This window comes from Rhinolophus sinicus, chromosome 17 (genome assembly GCF_057876585.1).
Source record: "Rhinolophus sinicus isolate RSI-liver-muscle chromosome 17, RSI-T2T, whole genome shotgun sequence".
In the NCBI taxonomy this organism is placed as follows: Eukaryota; Metazoa; Chordata; class Mammalia; order Chiroptera; family Rhinolophidae; genus Rhinolophus; species Rhinolophus sinicus.
Window position 1 is genome coordinate 151,027,078 of NC_142517.1, and position 22,923 is coordinate 151,050,000.

The 22,923-nt window shown below is 36.6% G+C and overlaps 1 protein-coding gene across 2 annotated transcripts in view; it reads right to left on the minus strand.

The window, feature by feature from the left end:
* The window catches only part of LOC109445155 (CD302 antigen), a 108,359-nt gene that overhangs the window by 72,916 nt on the left and 12,520 nt on the right, over nucleotides 1-22,923 (minus strand). For both annotated transcript variants that reach the window (XM_019727252.3, XM_019727249.3), the window contains exons 4-14: nucleotides 21,478-21,642; nucleotides 17,668-17,778; nucleotides 15,749-15,889; nucleotides 13,402-13,593; nucleotides 12,198-12,355; nucleotides 10,628-10,738; nucleotides 9,981-10,069; nucleotides 9,665-9,834; nucleotides 7,456-7,655; nucleotides 5,878-6,020; nucleotides 130-211 (exon numbers count right to left, since the gene is read on the minus strand). In XM_019727252.3, the coding sequence (XP_019582811.3) occupies nucleotides 130-211; nucleotides 5,878-6,020; nucleotides 7,456-7,655; nucleotides 9,665-9,834; nucleotides 9,981-10,069; nucleotides 10,628-10,738; nucleotides 12,198-12,355; nucleotides 13,402-13,593; nucleotides 15,749-15,889; nucleotides 17,668-17,778; nucleotides 21,478-21,642 (1,562 nt within the window). The remainder of the gene's footprint in view (nucleotides 1-129; nucleotides 212-5,877; nucleotides 6,021-7,455; nucleotides 7,656-9,664; nucleotides 9,835-9,980; nucleotides 10,070-10,627; nucleotides 10,739-12,197; nucleotides 12,356-13,401; nucleotides 13,594-15,748; nucleotides 15,890-17,667; nucleotides 17,779-21,477; nucleotides 21,643-22,923) is intronic.

Below are 22,923 nucleotides of genomic sequence, written 5' to 3' on the forward strand. Positions count from 1 at the left end.
ATTTCATTTCAATAAAGATACAAAATTAAGTTAATGGTTGTATGTGGATATATTATTTAACAATCAACTACCTTGTTATTGAAACAAATACTCTTTCCATATTATCCCAAATAAAAAAGTTAAACTTACTGGTGTGCGATCGCTCCATTGCCAGGCTCCTTGCAAGTCAGGGCTCCTTTTGTTCAAACCTATCCACAGCCAACGCTCATTACTACGTAAAAAGGAAGTGTTGAATAAATCTGAGCACAACATTTGGCAAAAATATTTAGCATTCACCATATCTAAAATGCTTAGGACATATATGTTTATTCAGTTTATTTCAGTCACAAACTGAAACGCATTGTTTCAAGCTATGTAAAGAAGTCTTCTGAAATGAAACTGAACCCTAAATATGGGGTAACTATCAAAAAAGTACCCCATTTTATAAAATTAAATTTTAAGTTCTTTCCTTCACATAAAGGCAAAAACTATGCTGCTTTGAACTTAAGAGGGAAAAAAAGTGTATGATTATTCCAAAACTTCTACTGCAGAGCTTCAATATTAGACAATGTTTTCAGTTACAGTCAAATACAACAACAGCATTTCCTTAAAGCGTCTGTCCGTAACACTAGCAAATCTTTTCTTTAAAATGCAGAACACACCATTTGGCTAAATTTTTATTAAATAAGATTTTAAAAATGTATTTAATTCCCACTGCTCATTCAGTTTAAAGTAAACAAGTATTTTCTAAATGCCAAACTCTATGGGCTACGCCAGAGCAATATAATTAAGCAATCGCTTAAGTGATTATATTTAACACTCATAACTACTATACCTCTACGTACAAGGCACTGAGCCACGTGCAATGGTGATACAAGACCTAATATCCACCCTCAAATTGCACAAAAACTAGTCAAGGAGACAAGATACATATGAACAAAGAAAATATAAGACCATTTTTGAAAGACATCAAATGATATAAAATTTGCATACATTGTTGATGCTATAAAAGTTCAGAAACTGAGAGGTCATTGTGGACTGCAGGAAGTCAGGAAACATTTTGTGAGGTTGATAGGACAAAAGACAGTCTTCAAACAATGGCTAATGTTTCTTTTGAGCCATAATCTGAGTGTTTATCACGTGCCAGTATTCGATTGGCTGAGAGGAAAAAGCACAGGTATTCCAAGGAAGAATATATACAAGAACACATAGAGGCAGGGACATACATTGTAAGTGATCCCTTTCCCTCAATGAAATGTATGTTCTAGCCAGGGAGATATTGCCAATATAAATAAAATGATAACCATGAAAAAATTTTCTCTACTTCTAACCCAACTTGAAAATATTCTCTAAAATGTATTACACTTTCTAGGCCTTAAAAAGTGGACCATTTTCCATGTAATTTTTTAGGTGGTGTTAGTTTCTTTCCATATAACTTAACCTTCTGATTGCATATACTATGTATCATCAGTACATATGAGTGTTTATTATATATGCATAACAATGTATGTGTTATATGGACATAAATAAAACACATATTAGAGAAGGGATAGGATCAGAATCTAAAATTAATTCTTACTCTCAAGTTAGTAGAATATATGGAATATATGGAATGTACAGCTACAAGACCACTGGGAAATACAAGAAGTCTGCCTTTAAAAATTTTGCTACAGTGTTTCTCTGAAAATAAGACCTAGTCAGGCTATCAGCTCTAATGCATCTTTTGGAGCAAAAATTAATATAAGACCTGGTGTTATGTTATGTTATATCATATTATACCCGGTATTATATTATATTATACTGGGTCTTATATTAATTTTTGCTCCAAAAGACACATTAGAGCTGATGGTCCGGCTAGGTCTTATTTTCGGGGAAACATGGTAGTAAATCAAAGGCTAGAACAAATTTAATTTTACATTAATTCCTCATTTTTTAAATGAAATAATTGCTTTACTTCTTTCCTCTATCAACATTCCCTCATATTTTAATACCAATGAGCACTTTTCCATCTTTTCAACTTCTAGCTTTTCAACTGACTGCAATAGAATGAGAGGATTGTCTCCTTTCAGTTTTTATTGTTATACTGTTTTGTTTCATCGAGAAAGATCACCAGTTTGTAGACCTAAGATAAATGCAGTGTAGACAAAGCCCAGTTTGATTTTAGTAGCCATTGGAGAACTTTTCAGTTTGTGTCTTCAACTAATCAGAGCTTTCTTACAGCCTCCCAAATTTATCATTTTTCCTAATTGTGGGATAGCTAAACCACAGGGTCTAGGTAACTGGCATATACAGTATAATTAAAGTCAGAAGGCTAAAATAAAGAGGAGGTTAAGTTTTGGGGAATTTGTGCATAATTTTTTGTTTCTCTAAAATAAGCACTAGATATTTTATCTTCTTCACACTATCAACAGTACAACCTGAAAAATGATCACAGGTCACTTGTCACATGCATTTATTCTAGTCAGTTCCACAGGAAGGCTCTTTAGAGATCTTTCCCCAACCTGTCCATCTAATTCTCTCTTAGCTCCAACTTTCCCACTTAGAAACCTCTGCTTTCAAGCCCATTTTTCTCTTCTCTGCTGCATCTCAAGAGAACAGTTTCCTTAGAGAGCTGAGTTTGCCCTATTGTCCAATTTTTCTAATCTTCACTACTTTCTGAGATTGAACTGCATTTCAATCCAGACATTTATAGTTTTCAGCTTCCATTTCAAGAAATTCATTAGTGTGTTATAAATAAATAGTAGCCACTTTTGTTTTGTTTTGTTTCTGTGTGGTAGAAGGTGGAAAATATTTCCTCAATTATAGCTTTTCCTGGTTTGACTTGATTTATCCATAGGCAGATAAAGAAATTGGGAATCGTGTTAATCATTGCACAACTCTAATATGGATTTTAGAAAATTTGAGAAAAAAAATTGGTTGTAACTAGGGAATCAAATCAATTGAAATTTTCTCTCTATGAATTTCTTCCACTGTAAGCACTAGGTAGACAATTTTAAGGCTGTCAGGCTCAGAAGGCATTGCATAAAAGGTTATTATGTGTATTTGTGTTCAAATTCCTACTCTCAATCAAATTTCCTGTTGCATTTGGTTCCTAAAAAACATATCTCAGCCATAACCTGCAATAAATACTATTTGATGAGGGTGTGCTTAGTCTGCAAAGCCTTAGATTTATATCTAAATCCATTCATGCCACATCACAGGAGGTAGAGCACACTGCAGCAATGGCACTGCAAACAAGGCTTTCTTCTCTAATCCTATGACTATTTTTCTTCTACAGTGGCTTTCCCTGGTGGGCTGCCATTAACAGTTGCAAAGATCTTAAAGCCTTAATGACTTGGTGCAGCATGAATCCTTTTCATTGAAACACAAATAGAGATGTGGGTGGAACGTAGATTGTGAGAAGTATACAGTAATCTGATTTAACTCCTTGCCATGCAACACACAATTTGGGCAATGGACACCTTGCTGAGAAAGGTCAATTCCTGCAATAAAAAGCTAAGGTGTTCAAAGAGTAAGCTTTAGAATCATTTTCTCATATAAATAGGTTGGCTTCCTTCCGTTCCTTCAAGTCATGGTCACAATTTTGCTTTTAGAATATGGTGTCTTCCTAAGTACAGAATGGGCAAATGATCTCTTTATTAATGGAGAGCATATTAAGCAGACAACACAGTCTGTTTAACATGGCAATGTGTTAACTGCTGGATTAAGAATATAATAAAATATGGCCCCGATGAGTAAAAGGATTATGATTTGTTTTTTCTTTGTGCTTTCCTGTTTTCTAAATTCAGTATATATTATTTTTGTGATCAGAGAAAAAGTTAAACATTGTACATTGTAAGTTACACTAAATGTTAACTCTGTTTATAATTGGGAACTAGGATTTTTTTTTCATTGTTTTTTATATTTCACAAACTTTACATAATGAACTTGTACTACTTTTTAATTGGGGGTGGAAGGAACCTCAGCAAGTATGGTCAGAACAAATCAAGAAAGATTCCTTAATTATCTCAGACTTCAGCTTTGTTTTCTAGTGTGATCTATTTCATATATAGAAGCTCTAAAGGATCATTTATATCATATGATATTTCATTTTCCATCAATTGATTCCCACCAATAGCTACAACCTCATTGCTTAGTAGTTATCTATGGCTCCCTGTTCTTCTCAAAGTTTCCTCACCACTTGGTTGATGTTGTTCAAAATCCAGTTTGTTTATGTCAGTATTTACTGAAAAATACTTTTCTAGACACACAATATTGTGTGTGTTACATTTGAGATCTAGGGGCCAGTAAGTTGTTCTGCTTCAAATTCTCCCTTCTGGGAGGATGAACAGGGTATTAGAAAGGCCATGTTCCAGAGGCAGCTACCACAAGGCCTTGTGTCATCCAAAGCCACCACACCTGAGGCTTTGGTCATTAACATAGTGAATGTCAGAAATGGGTTATATCAGCAAAATGAGAAGCTTGTAAATCAGCAGGATGTTAGAAATGCACGCTCCCTGGTGAAATGGAAGTTATTCAAGGTATGAGGAATGGCTAAAATCTTTAGAGATGCTCTCACCCTTCATGAAAGGGTACTAGAATCTGGTGAGGCTGGTAGCCTATTAGAAATGGATCTGGGGCTTCAGCTCCAAATGGACCCATGTCCTGTCACTGGGACAGGTGATTGGAACTGCCTGATGCCAACTATTCGTGGATTCTTGGAAGAAATCCTACATTGTCAAGGTGTGTAATTCTGAGGCATTATTATATAGTGCGTTAAGAAATTGGGTTCTAATGGGTTTAAATATTGGATGTTTTCCTTCCTAGCTATATAATCCTGGGCAAGTTTTCTCTGTGTCTCTTCTCATTGAGATAAAATGGGTGTAGTAATAGTACCTGCCTCATAGGTTGCTGTAAGGATTAAATCAGCTAATAGAAAACACTTAGGACATTATCTGGTACATAATAAACATTATGTAAGTGTTTGTTATTATATCAGTCATTAGTATTTACTTTTTGAAGTCTAGCCATGAGCTTGGTAATTCTTTGTGCTATTGATGACAGGCTTTGATATCAGAATTAGACTAGTTTGTGAAAAAAAACACAAAAACAGATACTAGCTTCAGTTTCTATGTAATAGAATACAAGCTCTTGCTTGTACTATTGAAATACATGGTAACAATCTCTTTTGTAAAATGTGAAGGAGTTCACATGTAGAACCATATAGTTCCCACTTCTTTTTGAAGATATGCTTTGTCAACTTTTTCAATTACTTCCATGCCTATTGGATTATTGGGTTTCTACTTAGCAACTCAATTGTATAATAATTTGTATTCCCCTAGAAATTGTTCATAATTGTATGTATAATAGAATAGAATTATGTATAGTATTCTTATCAATTAAAAAATTTCTCCATGAAATGGGTTTTATAATCCTTTACTGAGGATTCATTTTAAGTATCTGTTTTCTTTTTTCATTTTCATGATTTAATCATCAGTAGTTTTTTCCCCCCCTGCATATTCTGGTCTCACACCCTTTTTTATGTTCTGTTTTCCCTGGCTCCTTCTCCTACATTACCTTTCAAAATATTATTGTTTCTTCCAAGAACATTTTTTCTAATTACACGTCCCAGAAACACTTTCTCCCTCTTCTGAATTCCCATGGTTCCTCCTTATCTAGGTGCTAGATTTTTCACCGCACTTTTCTTCTCCCTACTGTTGGACTTTATTATGCTATGCAAAGGACGGTGTCTCTGTCTCCCTCATCTTTGAATCTGTCAAAGTATCATGCACATAAAAATACTTGATGTTCAATGACTGCTAAGCACTCAAGGACCCTTTTAGATAATAAAACACATCAATTCTGAATACCTAGAAGACATCTAATTTAGCATAGAAGACCTCATGCTAAAAGTATTACCTGAACTGGTCCATTAAAAAGTGAGCAAATGTCTTTATTTCATCCATATGATGGAAGCTAGGAAGATGTCCTCCAAGGGCTTCGCAGAATCTCTCAGCTTCTTCCCAGTTCCTCTTTCTTACAATTCTTTCTATATGAAATAGCTTAAGAAGATACAATGTTAATTTGTTTTCTGGTGTAATCAGAAAATAGTCATCATTTTAAAGTCAATTGTAATCAAATGTATGGGCCCCTGAAATGGATTCTTATAGGTGTAATGATGTAGGTACATGTGCATATATTGTGTCACAGACAAATCCAGCTGAAAGCATCACGAAAGGCCAGCCCAAGTGCTAGTCACTGTTGCCAGAGGGATGACCCTCATCAGCCGGGATGGAGAATTGCTCCAACAAGATGCCATGTTTTCCTGCATTCCTAGGACATTGAGAGATCAACTGAGGCCATAAAAGATGCATATGAATGGTTTGGGAGGAAACTTCTGCAAAGAAATGTGTTAAGAATACAATTTGGAACATAATACACTGCGCCCTGCACAAGTACAGTATTATCTTCTGATGAAGAAGAATCAAAGGGCAGACTGCACTCGCGTGCGAACATTGACAGAAGGTGGCATAACAACTTGTCACTTCGGATTGTCTCTCTGGTTTGTGATGACTAATTTTATGCCAAAAGAACCACAGTCATTGCAAAAGAAGGAAGAGCAGATGACGCAATGGTAGATTGAATTATTGGTCGCAATTCTTTGGTTTCCTGTGACATAATTATATATTCTTGCATGGCCTCCAGGTGGGTGAAGTATACTTCCCTGTGTGTTGACTTGGGGCTCCGCCATGTGATTTGCTGTGATCAATGGGACGTTAGTGAAAGTAAAGTGAACAGAGACTGAAATGTGCTCACATGGCTGGACTTGCCTCTCAGTGATTGACCGTGAGAACAACCCCCGATAGCTGCTGCCCATTCAGCTGGGTCAAAATGAGACCCAAATTGAAGGGCAGCAGACCCCAACTCAGAGCCTGGAGCCCAGCATAGCCAACCTGCAATTGAAAGCAGAGCTGACCATTTAAGCCCAAACTTGATCAACCAAACCCTCTCTGACCCAGAGATCTGGTTACATGAGACTAAATGTTTATTGTCATAGCCACTGAATTTTGAGGTGGTATGTAATGATTTCTTTGTGGGAACAATTGACTGATACAGACACTAAAACAAATTTTTTTACATTGTAAAAACTGATAGAACTCTTTCTTTGATAACAAGAATTAGAGGGATATGAAAACCATAATCAAAGTGTCAGCATAGCATGAAGCTCACCCAGCTTCCCAGAAAGAAAGAACCCTAGGAAAGAGCCAGTTCTGACTCTGGCCCTGCTCTTTTGGGTAGGAGATGAGTTTATGTGGGGATGAGCTGTGTGACGCCAGAGGTTCAATGTCAGATGCCCTCCCAGACGAGGACTCTGTGCTCCCAAACACTTTGGTAGTGACATTCGTGTCTGGAGAGGAGCATAATTTGTACAAGGTCATGGACTAGGGTAGTACATAGATAACTTTATTGAGGAACTGAACAAGAATGTTACTTTACCTTATAACAAGAAAGACCGGAGGGGAAATTATGCCAGCCTTCAGGACAGGTGTCTTCAGGCTTAGGAGGTGCTTCTTCAGACTCAACAGGCCCACTGACTTTCTTGCAAATTGAAAGTGCTCTGAAGCTTCTGCAATCTTTCACCTCCCACTTCCCCAGAGACTTTCCAGTAGCCATAGCCACACACCCACCTGGAAAAGCTGCAGTTGAATCGGAAAGTTTAATTAAAAACTACATTTTAAAATTAAACCTGAAACATTTTCCAGTGCCCTTACTCTTTATGTGAGCCATGGTGGAGAGAAAGAATAGGAGAGAAATGTGTTCTTCATAATGATGATGATGTGATGACGACAGTAATATAGAGAAGTGTTTGCTACTTGCCAGGTTCTATTCTAAGAGGATTAAATGAATTGAATCCTCATGAAAAACCTATCGAGTGGATTCTATTGTCATACCGAGGTACAGTAAGGAACAGTGATTTGCCCAAGGTCAAACATTAGTAAGTGGTTGATCCAGGACCGGAATCCAGGCGGTCTGTGTGCAGAGCTATACCCTAAACCACTATGCTGCTCAGGATAGCTTAAGCGGTTCATATCAGCTTTGAGCCACTTTGAACAGTTTTTAAGCAACTCAGTAAACCTCAAAACAAAATACTTCAAGATTCAGATGTAAACGAAGGGCTGGCAGAAGGAGGGATGTATGTGTTTACTATTTATTTTATGGCAGCCAGAATTTTATTTATTCACAGAAACATTAAAAGATAGTTTGTATTATAGAATCCATTTTCCAGATAAGAATAAGTGACTTGCTCACAATCATAGTGAATGGTAGAGTCAGGACTCAAACCTACAAAGTGCCATGTTCCCTTTCCGTTACACCACAGCGGGCCAGGATGACAGCATACATCAGAAGTAATGAGGACAACTTCTGTCCCACCAAACAGAGAACCTGTATGGTCTCATGTCTCATAGTTATACATCGACAGAGAGAGGAACAGGGAACTGGGAAGATAGCACCCTGTGTTACCTTGGATGGGTGTCCTATTTTTCCTCTGTTCTACCCATGGCTTGTCTATTATTATAGATCAGGCTGGTTGAAGCTGGGAGTAATAATGGTAAAAAGAGCTTAATGTCCATCTTTCTGGCTATAGGACTGAGAGAATAGACCTTGTAGCTACTTCCTGAGCATCTCTCCAACCACATGAAGAATGTAACATGGACTCTAAGATGTTTGAGTGTATAAAAGAAATCACATGTATTTTACATGATTGAATATTTTAGTTTAAGATGAGATTTAATGAACCAGGATTAATACCTGTATCTCCATTTTCTCCTAGTAAAAATATGATTTTTGTTATCAATACCACTCACATTTATGACAATGACCCCATGTGTTACAAATTTTGTGGGCATTCTCTATTTCAAATATTGTATTTAATGATACACTCACATGTTTTAATTTCTATATTATGAAAATTAGTCTTCATAATCACATTGTATAAACACAAAAAAGTATAAATAAAAGGGAGAAAAGTTGAATCCTTCATAACTGGTGTCTTATACAAAGCCAAAATCCTCTAAAAAGCATTGGATTAGAAATCAGGAGATTTGGATTTCAGTAATTCAATAACCAGGCAACCTTTGTCAAGTAAATCACCTGTCTAGCTTGTTTTCTCAGCTCTAAAAACAGAAGGGACTTCTGAGGTCCTTTCCAGCTCAAATGTTCGGATTCTATGGCTAATTGCAGTCAATGCTTTAGGCTGGTTAAAGGAGGATGAACTAACTTTCAGAATAAATAATCCCTACAATATATTGTCTCCTTACTTTTCATCCATTGAGAATAATAGAAATAAACACATTCAATTTGGGAGAAAGAAGTTAAGAATCAGAGAGATGAAAATATAAAGTGCCTCACAATGAAGCTTCTAGATTCTGCTTGATACTTATATGGAAAAGATAAAAAACAAACACTGAGGTTTCTAGCTCTATTCCATTAGCGAGAACTATTTTCTAGCTTCTTTTACTGGGATATTCCCATGGATTTCAAAGGGAAGACACAATCACTGCTTCTACTTATGATCCCAGATAGACTCTAGACTTGAAGGTCATAATTCCCTCACGTTTCAAAGGTAAGTGAAGAACATATTTCGGAGTATGCTGTATTTCACAGGTCCCTGTATTTCTATTACTTAAAAGGCTAAGACACACACCTGGCTCAAGAATATTCCAGTTGGAAAAGGTTACAGACCGCTTTACTCCACCAACACTTGCCCAACTGTACTCTCCACGTGAACCTACATCTCTCAGGCCAGTCCAGAAATATTTTCCTGGAGCTGTAGTATACTTTTTAATCATATCATTCAGGTATTCTTGTTCAAATCTATAAAACAAGAGTCAAATTAGTAGGTGTTTTTACATTGACTAAATTATTATATAAATTAAAGATGCACTTTTTCTTAGGAAGGTTATTTAGCAAAGGAACTCAGAGTTAAACGTTCACTAGAACATGTTTACTGATGGGCACACCTGCTAGTTATAGTCAAATTGCAGTTGGTTCCAAAAGGGACCTCATCCTTGTAAATCTTGTAACAGATTTCTCCATGTCTCTTCCAGCCCTAAATCAGAGGAGAAATATTATCAAACTGTCTTCCAAACTTGATGACATCCCCTTTGACAAGCAAGGTTCTTCTACACTACTAACACCTCACAACTTATGGAAATTAAGGCAATGGCCAGGGAATTCATACATGTGATGGGGATGGGGCACAATTTCATAGATAATCTCCACAAGACTATGAACCTGCGTCAGACAGCAGGTGTGACTTAGTTTTCTTGACCCCCAGTGCCTTGCTCATCATAAAAGGATAATGTTGTTGGTTGAATTATTTTTGAACAGGAATAACATAAGTGAGGGAAGTAAATATACCAGCATTGAGGATAGTAATCTCATACATTTTTATAGAAATTCATGAATAGGTAACTCTTTTCCCCAAAACTCTTTTTTGTTCTGTAAGAACACCAGTATTCACTGCACTCTGACTTGCTCTAATGTAGATGAAGAGAAGCTAGTAATTCTTCTATTTGCCAAGTCTGAACTGTTTAAGTCTCAACTACCATCCCTAACCAAGGAGGTGTAATACTGCTTAGAAAATGTTTGTAGAGGTTTTACATACCTCATTTGGAGGACACATCTTATCAGATCTTGCATCACTTATTTGTTCTCCCTTTTTCTTACATACGTAGTTAAGTTTCTCTTCACATGATTGGACTTTCCACTGACCTAGCTTTTAAAAAAAAGAAAAAAAAAATTTCCCACAAGAGACATTACTTGCCATATATTTAGAATTGAACTCTAAGTTATTTTTAGTCACGATAGTTTCAGCTCACAAAACTAGGAAGTGGGGCGAGGGGAAGGAGGAGGAGAGAAAGAATACAAATGAATAATGAAATATGAGAACATACTCCTAGAAAATGCTACCCAACAGGCTTGCGTTATTTCAGAATCACCTCAAGGTCACAATGTGGATGAATTTCATTTTCTTATAAGAGCAGCAATAAAACCATCAAAGGATATTTAGTACGCATGTCGGAGAGAGAACTCAGCCCACAAATCATTGCCAGTGTTCTAGTCTTCTTCCATATGACATGGCCAAAGATGATCCACAGGTTAAACACTTTTGGGCATGTCAACTAACCTGCCTGTCTCCGTTTCCTCATATGTGAAATGATGGTTAGAATAGCCACTCTTCAAGAATTCTAGAATCAAAAGTATCTTCCAACTCTACTTCAGCTTAGATTTCAGTCCTCTTTCAAATATACTACTTAACATATATTTTGCTTAATTGACTAAGTCATCCTGTTTTCTTCAAATTAAATTTCAATAAGTCAATTGTGATAAAGTTTCCGAGAACTGAACTTTCTAGTTGGACATTTGGAATGCTGCCTAGGTATGCTATCAGTTTCCTCTTTTGTATGGGAAGTCATTTTCTATCTTCGATACTCTTCTAAAGACATCTTAGCTATTCTTTAAAGTAGAATACCAAATGTGACAACCTTCTAAATTAATCTTTGGCACCTTTCCAAATACATCTTCACCCTTGAAACACTTCTAAATACACATACTCCTTAATGCTTCCACTTAAGTCTCTCTAGAATTTTGGGTGACACAACCAGCCTCCTAAACAATTAGGAGTCCATAGGAAAGTGATACAAACAAAATACAGAGGTACATAATGTCCTTTCTGCTCAAGATACAGCTTATTTTGGACTCTTAACTGAAGCATGTTCAACAAATGTTTAAGCATTCTGCATGAGTAGAATATTCTCTGAACAAAGTTAGACCTAATTTTTTAATAAACATATTTTTTTTCACTGCTCAAAGTAGGATTAATATAAAACTTAACCCGAACATGAATTCAGAAGATCAAATGGCTACGTCTAAATATCATACTGGTGATCCTGAGAGAAAGCAGCTTATTAGAATCAATCTGGCACAAAAATCTGAATCCTAAAGCAATTCTCTTGATCTGTTGCAGAGCTGATACTCTCATACAGGAAGTAGAATGCTTATTTAGTCATTGTTTTATTTACCTTTTCTCAGTAGATACCAGAGAAACAATCTGCAGGGCTTTTACTTTTTATTTTCTTTCCCAGCTTAAACACTAATATCCCAACCAAAGTACTCTTAATAGTATTATCAGGTATAACAATAAGAATATAAATAAACCATTGGAGGTTTCCTACCGTTCCTAAATAGGAAACACAGTTGGGAGTCTTATTGTAAGGAACACTTGGCTCATTCTCATCCCAGTACGTTAGAGTAACTTCAGTACCATCTGACCACTGAAATAAAGCCGGTGTATTTATGTTCTTCAGACCTGTCCATGTTTCTTCTTTGGCATCTAAAAGAAAAATGTTTTACTTGTTTGGTTTTACTCAATTACATACTTCAGTATGTACACTGTTCCTGATCTTTATGTTCTGATATGGGGCTTTAAGAGCCTTCATGGTATTCTCTTTTTTCTTTTAAAGTTTTAATTTAGAAGATAGTTCCTTAACTGCCCTGTTAAAATGTGGATAAGTTAGTCAGGCTGAGTGATGAGGGCTTTTCAGGCCACTCCTGCGGGTAGAGCACACAGATGGAACAGCTGTACTATGACCTGTAGGCTGGGTTTCCTGATATCTGATTTTAGATAAATCTTGCTTTATGGGGAATAATAAACTTATACAAATACAATCATAAATATCCCAATTAGAGTAAGAATATTGTCCATCAGACGGCTACATGTAAATATCACACTGGTGGTCCTGAGAGAAAGCAGCTTATTAGAATCAACTTAGCACAAGAATCTGGCGCAATTCTCTTTATCTGTTTCAGACCAGAACAGAGACTCTCAGACAGGAAGTGGATTGCTTATTTAGTAACCGGAAGGAATATCCTGCCTTCCCAGGTAAAACAATTGGCACCATACCGACACAGAATAGGTATCTACTATTAGCCATTACTATTAGTGAATCCTGGGAGGAGGTTATAATACTGCCAGTGGAGTGTATTTTTGTTCTTTAGTCTTGAGCTTTCAAATAATTACAAAAGTGAAATAATCATCACTTAAGTGTTTGGAGAACTTAATAATCATTTAACTTAGGAGAAGAGGGAAATGATTCAATCAATGGCTGTACTGTCAAATTGGTAGCCACTAGGTACCAATGTGGTTATTTATATTTGTAAATTAATTAAAATTAAATGAAACTAATTTCCCCGAGCTACATTTCAAGTGCTCCAAAGCTACAAGTGGCTGGTATATTGGACAGCACTGCAGAAGATTCTATTGGCCAGAGCTGATCTATAAGGATCAAACTGTAAGCTTTTCATTCCTGCAAAGAGTCTGAAAATAGGGATATTTTAAAATGTTTTAAACCTCTCAAATAGGATATTTTAAAAACTTACCCCCATTATGGAGTTTTGTCACAACCACTTCCACATCTGCTAAAGAATGAATGCTGATGAGGTCACTGCTGAACTTCTTGCATTTCATATGTGCGTTATCCCAAGAATCACTTTCATTTACCAGCAGATAGCAAAATCCATTATTTGGCAGCCAGTCTGCACCACAGCGGGTATCTGAATCTGTCCAAACATCTGGGGGGAAAGCAGCTATTTATATTCCAGTACAGTTACGTCTACTTTGAATCAGTAACATTACAAATTCTTCTTTCTTGAATCATAAGGTTTCTGGAAAAACTGGGGAATGTAATGTCAGCTAGTACAGTGACATGAGTTTATGGGGTGCCTAATGTCAACACAACATCATAAGAGAGACTGCAAGGATCAGATGATATGACCTTAATGTGATACAAATGTCTATATGGCTGGGCTCAGATGATTTAAGGAGGGGCTGCCCTTAGTTCTAGTGGACAGTAGAAGGTGTGGGGTAAGCCCGTTGCTGACTAATCTCCTCCTTGGTGTGGGATTTGTTAGGTTCCCCTCCAGCTTCTGCCTCTGAAAGATTATGAGTTGAGTCTCCTTTTCATGTATAGTTAGCTCAGCAGGGATATGCATTAATGCTCACTGTCGAACACAGGACAGGCTGACTTAAGGAAAAGAGTAAGAAATTTATACACTCCACATCAGGAGAGGGCAGCGGTGGAGGGAAAGGACAAAGGGCATCTCTGGACCTCTTCTCTTCTCCCCTGCGAGACCTCTAACCATCATGAAATTAGTGATTCTTTGTTTTGGCCATGAGAAAACTCACCCAAATGATGGTCAAGAAAGATTAGAAAAAAAGAATGAGGTCTAAAACCGTACAAAGTACTTCCACTCTTCTTAACAGAACTAGAAAGTAGTTTGGTGACTCAGATTTCATGGATTTGGAACTGTTTGGGATGTTAAAAAACACAGCATTTTAAAAATGTGGACAGTTTGGTTTCTATAAAAGGATAAAATCCGGGTTCAGCTAGCTTTTCACATTTGCAAGATAACTCAATTAACGTTGAGGTTCTGAAACAGCACTTATTATATTTTACAATTTTGATAAAGGAATGGAGGGGGGAAAAATCACACATAATTGATCTTAAAACCATCATTTTCCTATTCTAGTCTTTGTCTCTATGAATTCATATTTTTATAAGATTAAAATGGTAAGTAGACGTATCACTTTGTTCTGCTCTTTGTATTTTCCTGCTGGTGCAGTTATTTTAGTAAATGCATATTATTCAATCATGTGGAAACATCATGATTTACTTAATTATTGCTACTACAGGGTATTTATTTGACCTATCATTAGCCCCCCTGGTTTATTTTCATTTGTGCTGTCTTTTCTCGTATGCCTTTTGTTACATGAGCTAAATTTAGTTTGAATCAACTTAGAAGATAAGTGTTCATTTTCCCTTTTATTTTAAAACATACCTTCCTTATTCTATACACTTATTTTTTCATCTTAAAGAGATAGCTTTATGCTCCTACCAGTATGTGGATAAGAAAATCTATGTTTTATTCCCTTCCCTCAACATCCCTTAAAGCAAGACATTTTAGAACATCCTGTTTTCCTCTGAGTTTGGAGTCTTAGTTTTTCTTATTCAGTAAGGATTTAATCAAATACCAGGCACTGTGCATGATAGTAAGGGCAATCCCCTCCATTCTTCCAAAGGCTCCTCAGAAAGTTCAGCTGCTCTGTGTCTCTCGTACCCTCCCCGGGAAAATACCTCTCCTCGTCCACATTTTGTCCTTCTGCACCTCTCCTTTTCTACCTGATTAATCAGCACGAAGCCCGAAAGAACCAGCCTGGCAAAGAAGGACCGAGGAGGGCTGGGCGTGGTGGGGCAGGAGGCGGGAAAGCCTGGCCGTCCTTTCTGACGCCTCACAGAGGCAGGTAATAATACATGAGACCTGAATGTGTAGCAGCATCCCCAGGAAGCTTCCTACAACACAGATATGTGGGTCCCACCCTGAGAGCTCCTGGGTCGGTAAATCTGGGGTAGGTCCTGAGAATCTGCATTTCTAACAAATACCGGTGATACTGATGTTTTTGGTCTGGGACTACACTTTGAGAACCATTGCTCTAGTAAAAAACTAGCCACCTTAGAAATATATTTCCTGTCTAGAATATCTCTGCCTTCTTATGGGCATAGACCAAACCAAAGCTTTCCTCATATATAGTTGATTATAGCTAGCCACAGGGGTCAAAATCAGTACTTTTCAGCATTGGCCATATTAGGTGAAAGAAAAGTAGAAGAAATGGATTGATTTGACTTCACAAAACTGTGATTTTAAGAACTACAGGAAGTGAGAAAGATACCTGTTAATTCCTCTGTATTATTTAATGGTTTCTTGCAGATGTAGGGCAGTTGAGCTTCACAGGCAAAACTCTTCCAAAGACCAGATGTGGCATCCATGTTTGCACAGCTTGACCCACCTATGGTAGGTGCACTGGGCATAGCTTAAATGATAAAATTTTCCAACAGTTAAAAGCAAAAGGTTAGAGCCAGAGTGATGGTTAGAAAAGATAATTTGTATTCCTAATATTCTGCTTTTATGGAAACCCATAAAATAGTTAAAAACTTCTGCTAAATTGAAATGTATAAGTCTGAATGATCAATCATGTGCTTAAATATGTCTTTCTTCTAAAATATAGAATCTAGGGGGAAACACTCTGATATACTGTCGTTAATTTAAAAAAACAAACCTCCAACCAAAATTCAAACCTCTGCCCCTAGTCAACATCCATGTCACATCCTGTGGCCAGTAGCTCTTAATCTGCTACTCTATACAAAAAATATACTAATTTATGATTCTGTAATGCCTTTAAGACCTTGAATTAAAGATTAAATTATATTCAAAGATTCTGCTTACTGAGATAATAGAGAATTTATTTACTAATAATGAAATCTCATTAAAGTAAAATGACCTATTGGTATTTTATTGAACTTAACTCATTTTTTTAAAAAATATGTTCAGAACACTTTTGTATTGAAATTAATGTTAACTTTTAGGTTCTACATTTGTCAGAAGCCTAAGGTTTTATTTTTTGACAAGGTATTATATCTAAATATTGCACATCTCTGTGATAAATCACGAGACACCTTCAGACTTCTTTACCCAGGGCTAAGTTCTTAGAACCTGGAAAATGGACCATTAATAGGGTTAGAAGAATACAGTGGAAATGATGCAGTATGCTTTTAGAAGCAAGATCATTAAGAAATTTTACAGTTTTTGCCTGGTCAACTGCCATCCAAGATACTCGTACCCAACCATTGTGACTGCTAAGCCAGCCACTTGGACAGAGGCCACGTGGACAGAGATGACCGTTCTGCCCTTGGCTATTCTAGACGTCCCAGCCCTGGCTCCAGACATGTACACTCAGTCTTTGCCACTATCTGACTGTATGAAGTCAACTGTATAAAGGACCCCAAGTGACAACCAGCCAGCCAAGCCCATTAAACTCCAGAACGCAATTAGAGAAAAATAACAAATTGTGATTATAAACTGCCTGACTTCATCATTAACTGAAAGTGTAACCCAACTTATCTACACCCCAATTTTCTCATTTGTACAGTGAGGATGACCAGAGAATTGTTGTGTGGATTAAATAAAATTAAATTAGGTAATGTGAAAAAAAGGTATCTAAACCTTCCTTTTGGGAAAAAAAAAAAATATTTTGGCTAACTAGGGTTTTATTTGTTTTATTCACTACAGATGTTTCTTTAAGGTATTTATTTGTGGAATATAACTATTATGTTGCCAGTAACTGGGTGCTATAGTGGAAGACCCCAAGAGTTGTAAAATGAGGGAATATTTCCATATTAGAGTTAAATTCCAGATGAAACACAACATGGGTCAGTCATAGATATGTCAAGTCCTCTAAGGGACACAGAATGGCTCCTGGGCCCCGTGGTGGGGTCCATTCTGCTCTTACTTAACCATGTGCGGTTGCTATAAAGGTTAGAGACAAGTGCTCAGTTGTCCATGGTGTGGTTCAACGTGGCCTCATGGTATCAACTAGACTATCACGGCATAATGGCTATAATGGCTGAGCCTAAGAAGGGCTTAGGAAAAAGAATTCTTCTGAGAGTTGTCAAGATTTGAAATTTTTTTAAGTTCTCAGTGAGTGGGCAGCTCGTCCTTACTTACGTGTGTGTGTGTGTGTATGTGTGTGTGTGTGTGTGTGTATTTATAGCTTTTGCTCTGTGCAGTGTATGTGGAGGAGGGAGCAGTTACCTGGGTCCCAGTTGAGAAAGTTTAATGGCTTCTGATCAGACCATTCCCAGCCTCTAGAAGAATACAACTGATTTAAGCCAATCCAGAAAATTCTTGCAATGCCTTCTTTTTCTGTAAGAATTATACAATTTTAACAATCGACAAAATTACCTAAGCTATTACCTAAGTCAGATTTAAGTTTCTACTAATAGCATTATCTGACGGCCTCGATTGTAAGGCAGGCATCCCTCCCTGTAGGAGGCTGTCCATCCAACAAGGCAAGTGACGCTGACAGACAACAAAACCTCAGACTATGGAGAAACGCCAAGGCTGATAATTCAGTTCTGCTTTCCCATTAGCTTGTGCAATTCCTTTCTTCTAAGGTAAGACCACAATCTTTCAGAATAGCTGAAATAGCTGTTCAGAATAGCTGTTTCACTACTTGTAATCCTCTTGTCAGAAGGCAGTTATATAACAGGGAGATGTAAAGTACAGCATAGGGAATATAGGCATTATTTTCTAATAACTATGGATGGTGTCAGATGGGTCTTAGACGTATCGAGGTGATCACTTTGTAAGGTTTATAAATGTCTAACCACAATGTTGAACACCTGAAACTAATATAATGTTGTACGTCATCTGTAATTTAAAAATGAATTTTTAAAAAGCAGTTATTTAGAAAAAGCAAAAAAGCAGTTTCCATTGCATGTCTAGATTTTGAAGATCGGATTGTATTCCAGACTGGCAGTTTAAATTCATTAAGCACATATTATTTGTCAGGTACTAAAGATACAAAAATAAGAGTTCCTGCCCTCGTGAGGATTTCAATCTAGTAGACAGATTTTGTGGACCTCCAAAATGGTAAAGTGTTACCAGTACTGTTTCAGAAATATGTACAGAAGCTGTTTGGTATACAGCTCTGAAGTCCAAAGGAGGCATTTAGACTGGAGTTACAGAATTGGAGACCCCCCCACACACACACACACACTACAATGGAGATGTATCATTCTATGTTATCAATTGACAACAAGATGCCATCAGTAAAAAATAGAAAGACAGAGAAGCAGAAACAATTTAAATATCAGGCCACTTGCAGATGTGTCAACATGCATATACCCAGAAGCAATGGATGCAATCATGCTAGCATAGGTCCATGTGTATTGGACAAAGAGTGTAAGGAATGTGTGAATTATGGTAAGGATTTTCAAACCACTGCCAAGGAAGTCAACAGGTTCTTATTCAAGAACCTGGTAAGACTTCATTGACACCATGATGAAAGAATGTGTAGATATTCAGGGCCAGGTAGAAGAGATAGAGCAACTGATAAAATGGTCTACAGAAGACAAGACAAGGATGATATTGACAAACAGGAAGAGCTCACAGGTTGGAGTCTCTGTAAATTTGTTAAAATAGTCTCAACAGTAAAACACTTGATAATAATTTCTTAATTACTCCCAGGGAATTATGTATGATGTATTATTGTGCTATATATAGAAAATCTCTATATCTGTATATATCCATATGAAATAATTATATTTTATATGTACATTATATTACATACCTATAAACAGTTTTTAAAGTATGGATATGTTTTCTACATGCAAACCACACAGACATATCTGATATACAGGGGGTGCCAAAAAAAGTATACACATTTTAAGAAAAAAACTGTATTAAAATTGTAATGCTCAATATATACCAATGACAAAAGATGAATACAAGTCATATGTATACATTTTTTTGGCACCCCTGGTATATTTTGTTCCATTATATATATCAGATATAGCTGTATGATTTGCATGTAGAAAAGTGTATCCACACATTACTTTTTATTTAGATCTATATCTATGTGATTTGTACAGAGAAAACCATATCCACACTTTACCTTATATACATATCCATATGATTTACATATATAAAACCATATCCATATTTTTAGGGCTTTTTGAGGGTACTTTTGACTATACACAATTTTTGCCTTACTGCAGACTTTAGACCTCAATGTCTACACCAGGTGACTCCACTGGAACTGACACCTAGGCAGTCGAAGAGGTCCCCTGGGCAGAGCACAAATAGCAACAGCAAAGACAGAAGGAACCAAGAGCAGTAACACAGACACCAGCGTTCAAGGGATGGGCAGGAGTCCAGAAAGAGAGCGGTGGGGATAGAGGCCCAATTATGGCTCCACCAATGAGCACATGTGAGGTTAGGAGTGAACAGAAAAATATACTGCACTTTCCAAGAGCTTGACTGTGGAAGAAAGAGACAGGGCTTCAGGAACAAGAAATGTATGTGTGTGTATATATATATATGTGTATATATATATATGTGTGTGTGTGTGTATATATGTGTGTGTGTATATACACACACACATATATATATACACATATATGTGTGTGCATATGTATGTGTGTATGTATATATATATATATATACGCACACATATATATACACACACATATATACACACATACATATACATACATATATTACATCATGCATGCATATATACATGTATATATACATATATAATGTATATGTATATATAATATATACATACACATATATACATATACATATATAATACATAGTGTATGTGTATGGAGCAAAAATTAATATAAGACCTGGTCTGATTTTACTATAATATAAGACCGGGTCTATATAATATAATATTATATGATACGATACGATACCATACAATACAATATATAATATAATACCGGGTCTTATATTAATTTTTGCTCCAAAAGACACATTAGAGCTGACTGTTTGGCTAGGTCTTATTTTTGGGGAAACAGGGTATGTGTGTGTGTGTGTGTGTGTGTGTGTGTGTGTGTGTGTGTGTGTGACAAGTTCCAGTGAGTGACCTGGTGTAGAAATTGAGATCTAAAGTCTGCAGTAAGGCAAAAAACAATGCATAGTCAAAAGTATCCTCAAAAAGCCCTAAAAATATGGATATGGTTTTATATATGTAAATCACATGGATATGTATATAAGGTAAAGTGTGGATATGGTTTTTTCTGTACAAATCACATAGCTCTAAATAAAAAGTAATGTATGGATACACATACACACACACACACACACACATACACACACACACACACAGAGGGTACCAAAGAAATGAATTTTAAGAAAGGAAAAAACTGTATTAAAATTGTAATACAATAAATTACGCTAGCATTCATTTGATTAATGCCATCTTTTGAGCAAATGTCATACTGCACATTGCTACCATAATTCAATTCAACTTTGAAAAGTAATACATAGATAACATCTCTTAAAATGTGTACATTTTTTGGCCTCCCCTGGTGTGTGTGTATATACACACATATATACACATATATATGTATATGTGTATATATAGATACACACACATATATACAAATAGATATATACACACACACATATATTTAATTATAGTTGACATTCAATATTATTCAACATCAGCGTCAGGTGTACAGCGCAGTGGTCAGGCATCTACACAGTCTATGAAGTGATCCCCCGATAAGTCCAGTACCCATATGGTACCCTACATATCCAAATCTTTTCACTTAGGGTTTGAGTTGCAGTTTAATCTTGCTACCTCACCCCATTTTCTGAACATTAACCTCTTTTTAGTCTCCATCACGAGATGTATTTTGAATGGATGGAACAGGATTATATTTGATAAGTTTTTGCTTGTGGGTTTCAGTGTTGAAGTTGAAATACCAAGAGAAGACAGAAAATATATACACACAAAACAACATACCTGGATATGAAAATAGAGGAAGACAGACAGCATCTTTATAATTTTAGTAATTTGCTCTACCATATGCAAGTCCAATTTACCTTTAAGATAAGTTAATTCAGCAGCATTGTTGATGCTCAATAAGTCAGCTCCTTGATTCTGACATGAAACATAAGCTTCTTTCCAGGAAAGAGCTGCCTGAGTATTAAACTGGTAGCAACTTCCAGTCTGCTCATTCTTTTCCCAATTACCTTCACAGCCATTTTCTGTTGATAAAAACATACGCAGTGATCATAAAGTAAGGGCATAATGTTTTCTATTACTTAGAATGCTTATAAATACTGCAATTCAATCTGCGTACTCCTAGGATATGCTAAGCTTATTGCTGGACTAGCCCACATTTTGATTCTTTGGTTACACAAAGAATTTGAAGTCACAGGACCCCAAATGACTCAGGCTGGTTAAAGCTTCCACTCTCCTGTCTTCCCCTCTCCCTTTATCCCCTATCAATTACAATGCCATATTTCAGCCCATGCCTGCCCTCTGCCTAAAGGTAGGAGTCTTCAACTGTGCTCACACTGTTAAACCCCTCAGATAACAGAAAATAAGCTCACGTGAAGATGGTGTCAGACCGCAGAGGGGTTTGCGCACAGCCTGAAGATATGCTGCTTAAATGCTCAAGATTTAGAGCCCAAGTGGCTATGTTATTTGGGGACCTCAGTGCAAGTTTCTCCTTAATATTTTAATAGATGATATAATATACAATATATAATTAATATTATATGATTATCATTATATATGTATATGTATATGTGTGCATATGCATACAAACATATATATTCATTGTATAACGCACATATTATTTTCTTTAACAAATATTTAAAAAGCATGTACTATTTCAGGCAAAAGACCTTCAAGCTGTTTCCTGGATAAGACAAATAGGTTTTGATGCAACTGGTTCCCAAAAATAAACTCAGAGATTCCCATGTGCTCGCTACGATGGGAAAACCCAGTATGGTTACATCAAGTGTGTCCTATGCTTCCCTCTAGGGGTTTCCAAAGGGCCTCCCATAACCAGTCACACATCTCATGGCCTTTCAAACTGGAAGGGCCCTTAGATGTTATCTAGGCTAATGTACTCATTTCACAGATGGGAACAAAGATCTAGAGATGTTGTGGCAGAGCTAGAATCAGAGCACTGGTCTCTAAGTCCGGTCTTACTGATTTTCTGAATGGCTAACACTGCTCCTTCGGTCACTTTCGAATGTCCTACATAGCAACAGAGGTTGCTGTGAAATTTGGTGAAAACAAAATAGGTGGATTTATAAGTATACTGCTTACAGATTCCTTATTACCACTGAGGCCCTATGCTTGTAAATCCAGAAGCTTCCACTGGAATGGCAGTGTTTGCTATAAAATAAAATCTCCATGGTTTAGCAGTTCTTGACTTTGAAAAACTCACAGTCTTGCTTCTTCCATAAAACTAATTCTGGGATGTGCTCCCCACACATCAGCAGCAGCAGCGTCTGGGGACTCATTAAAAGGCA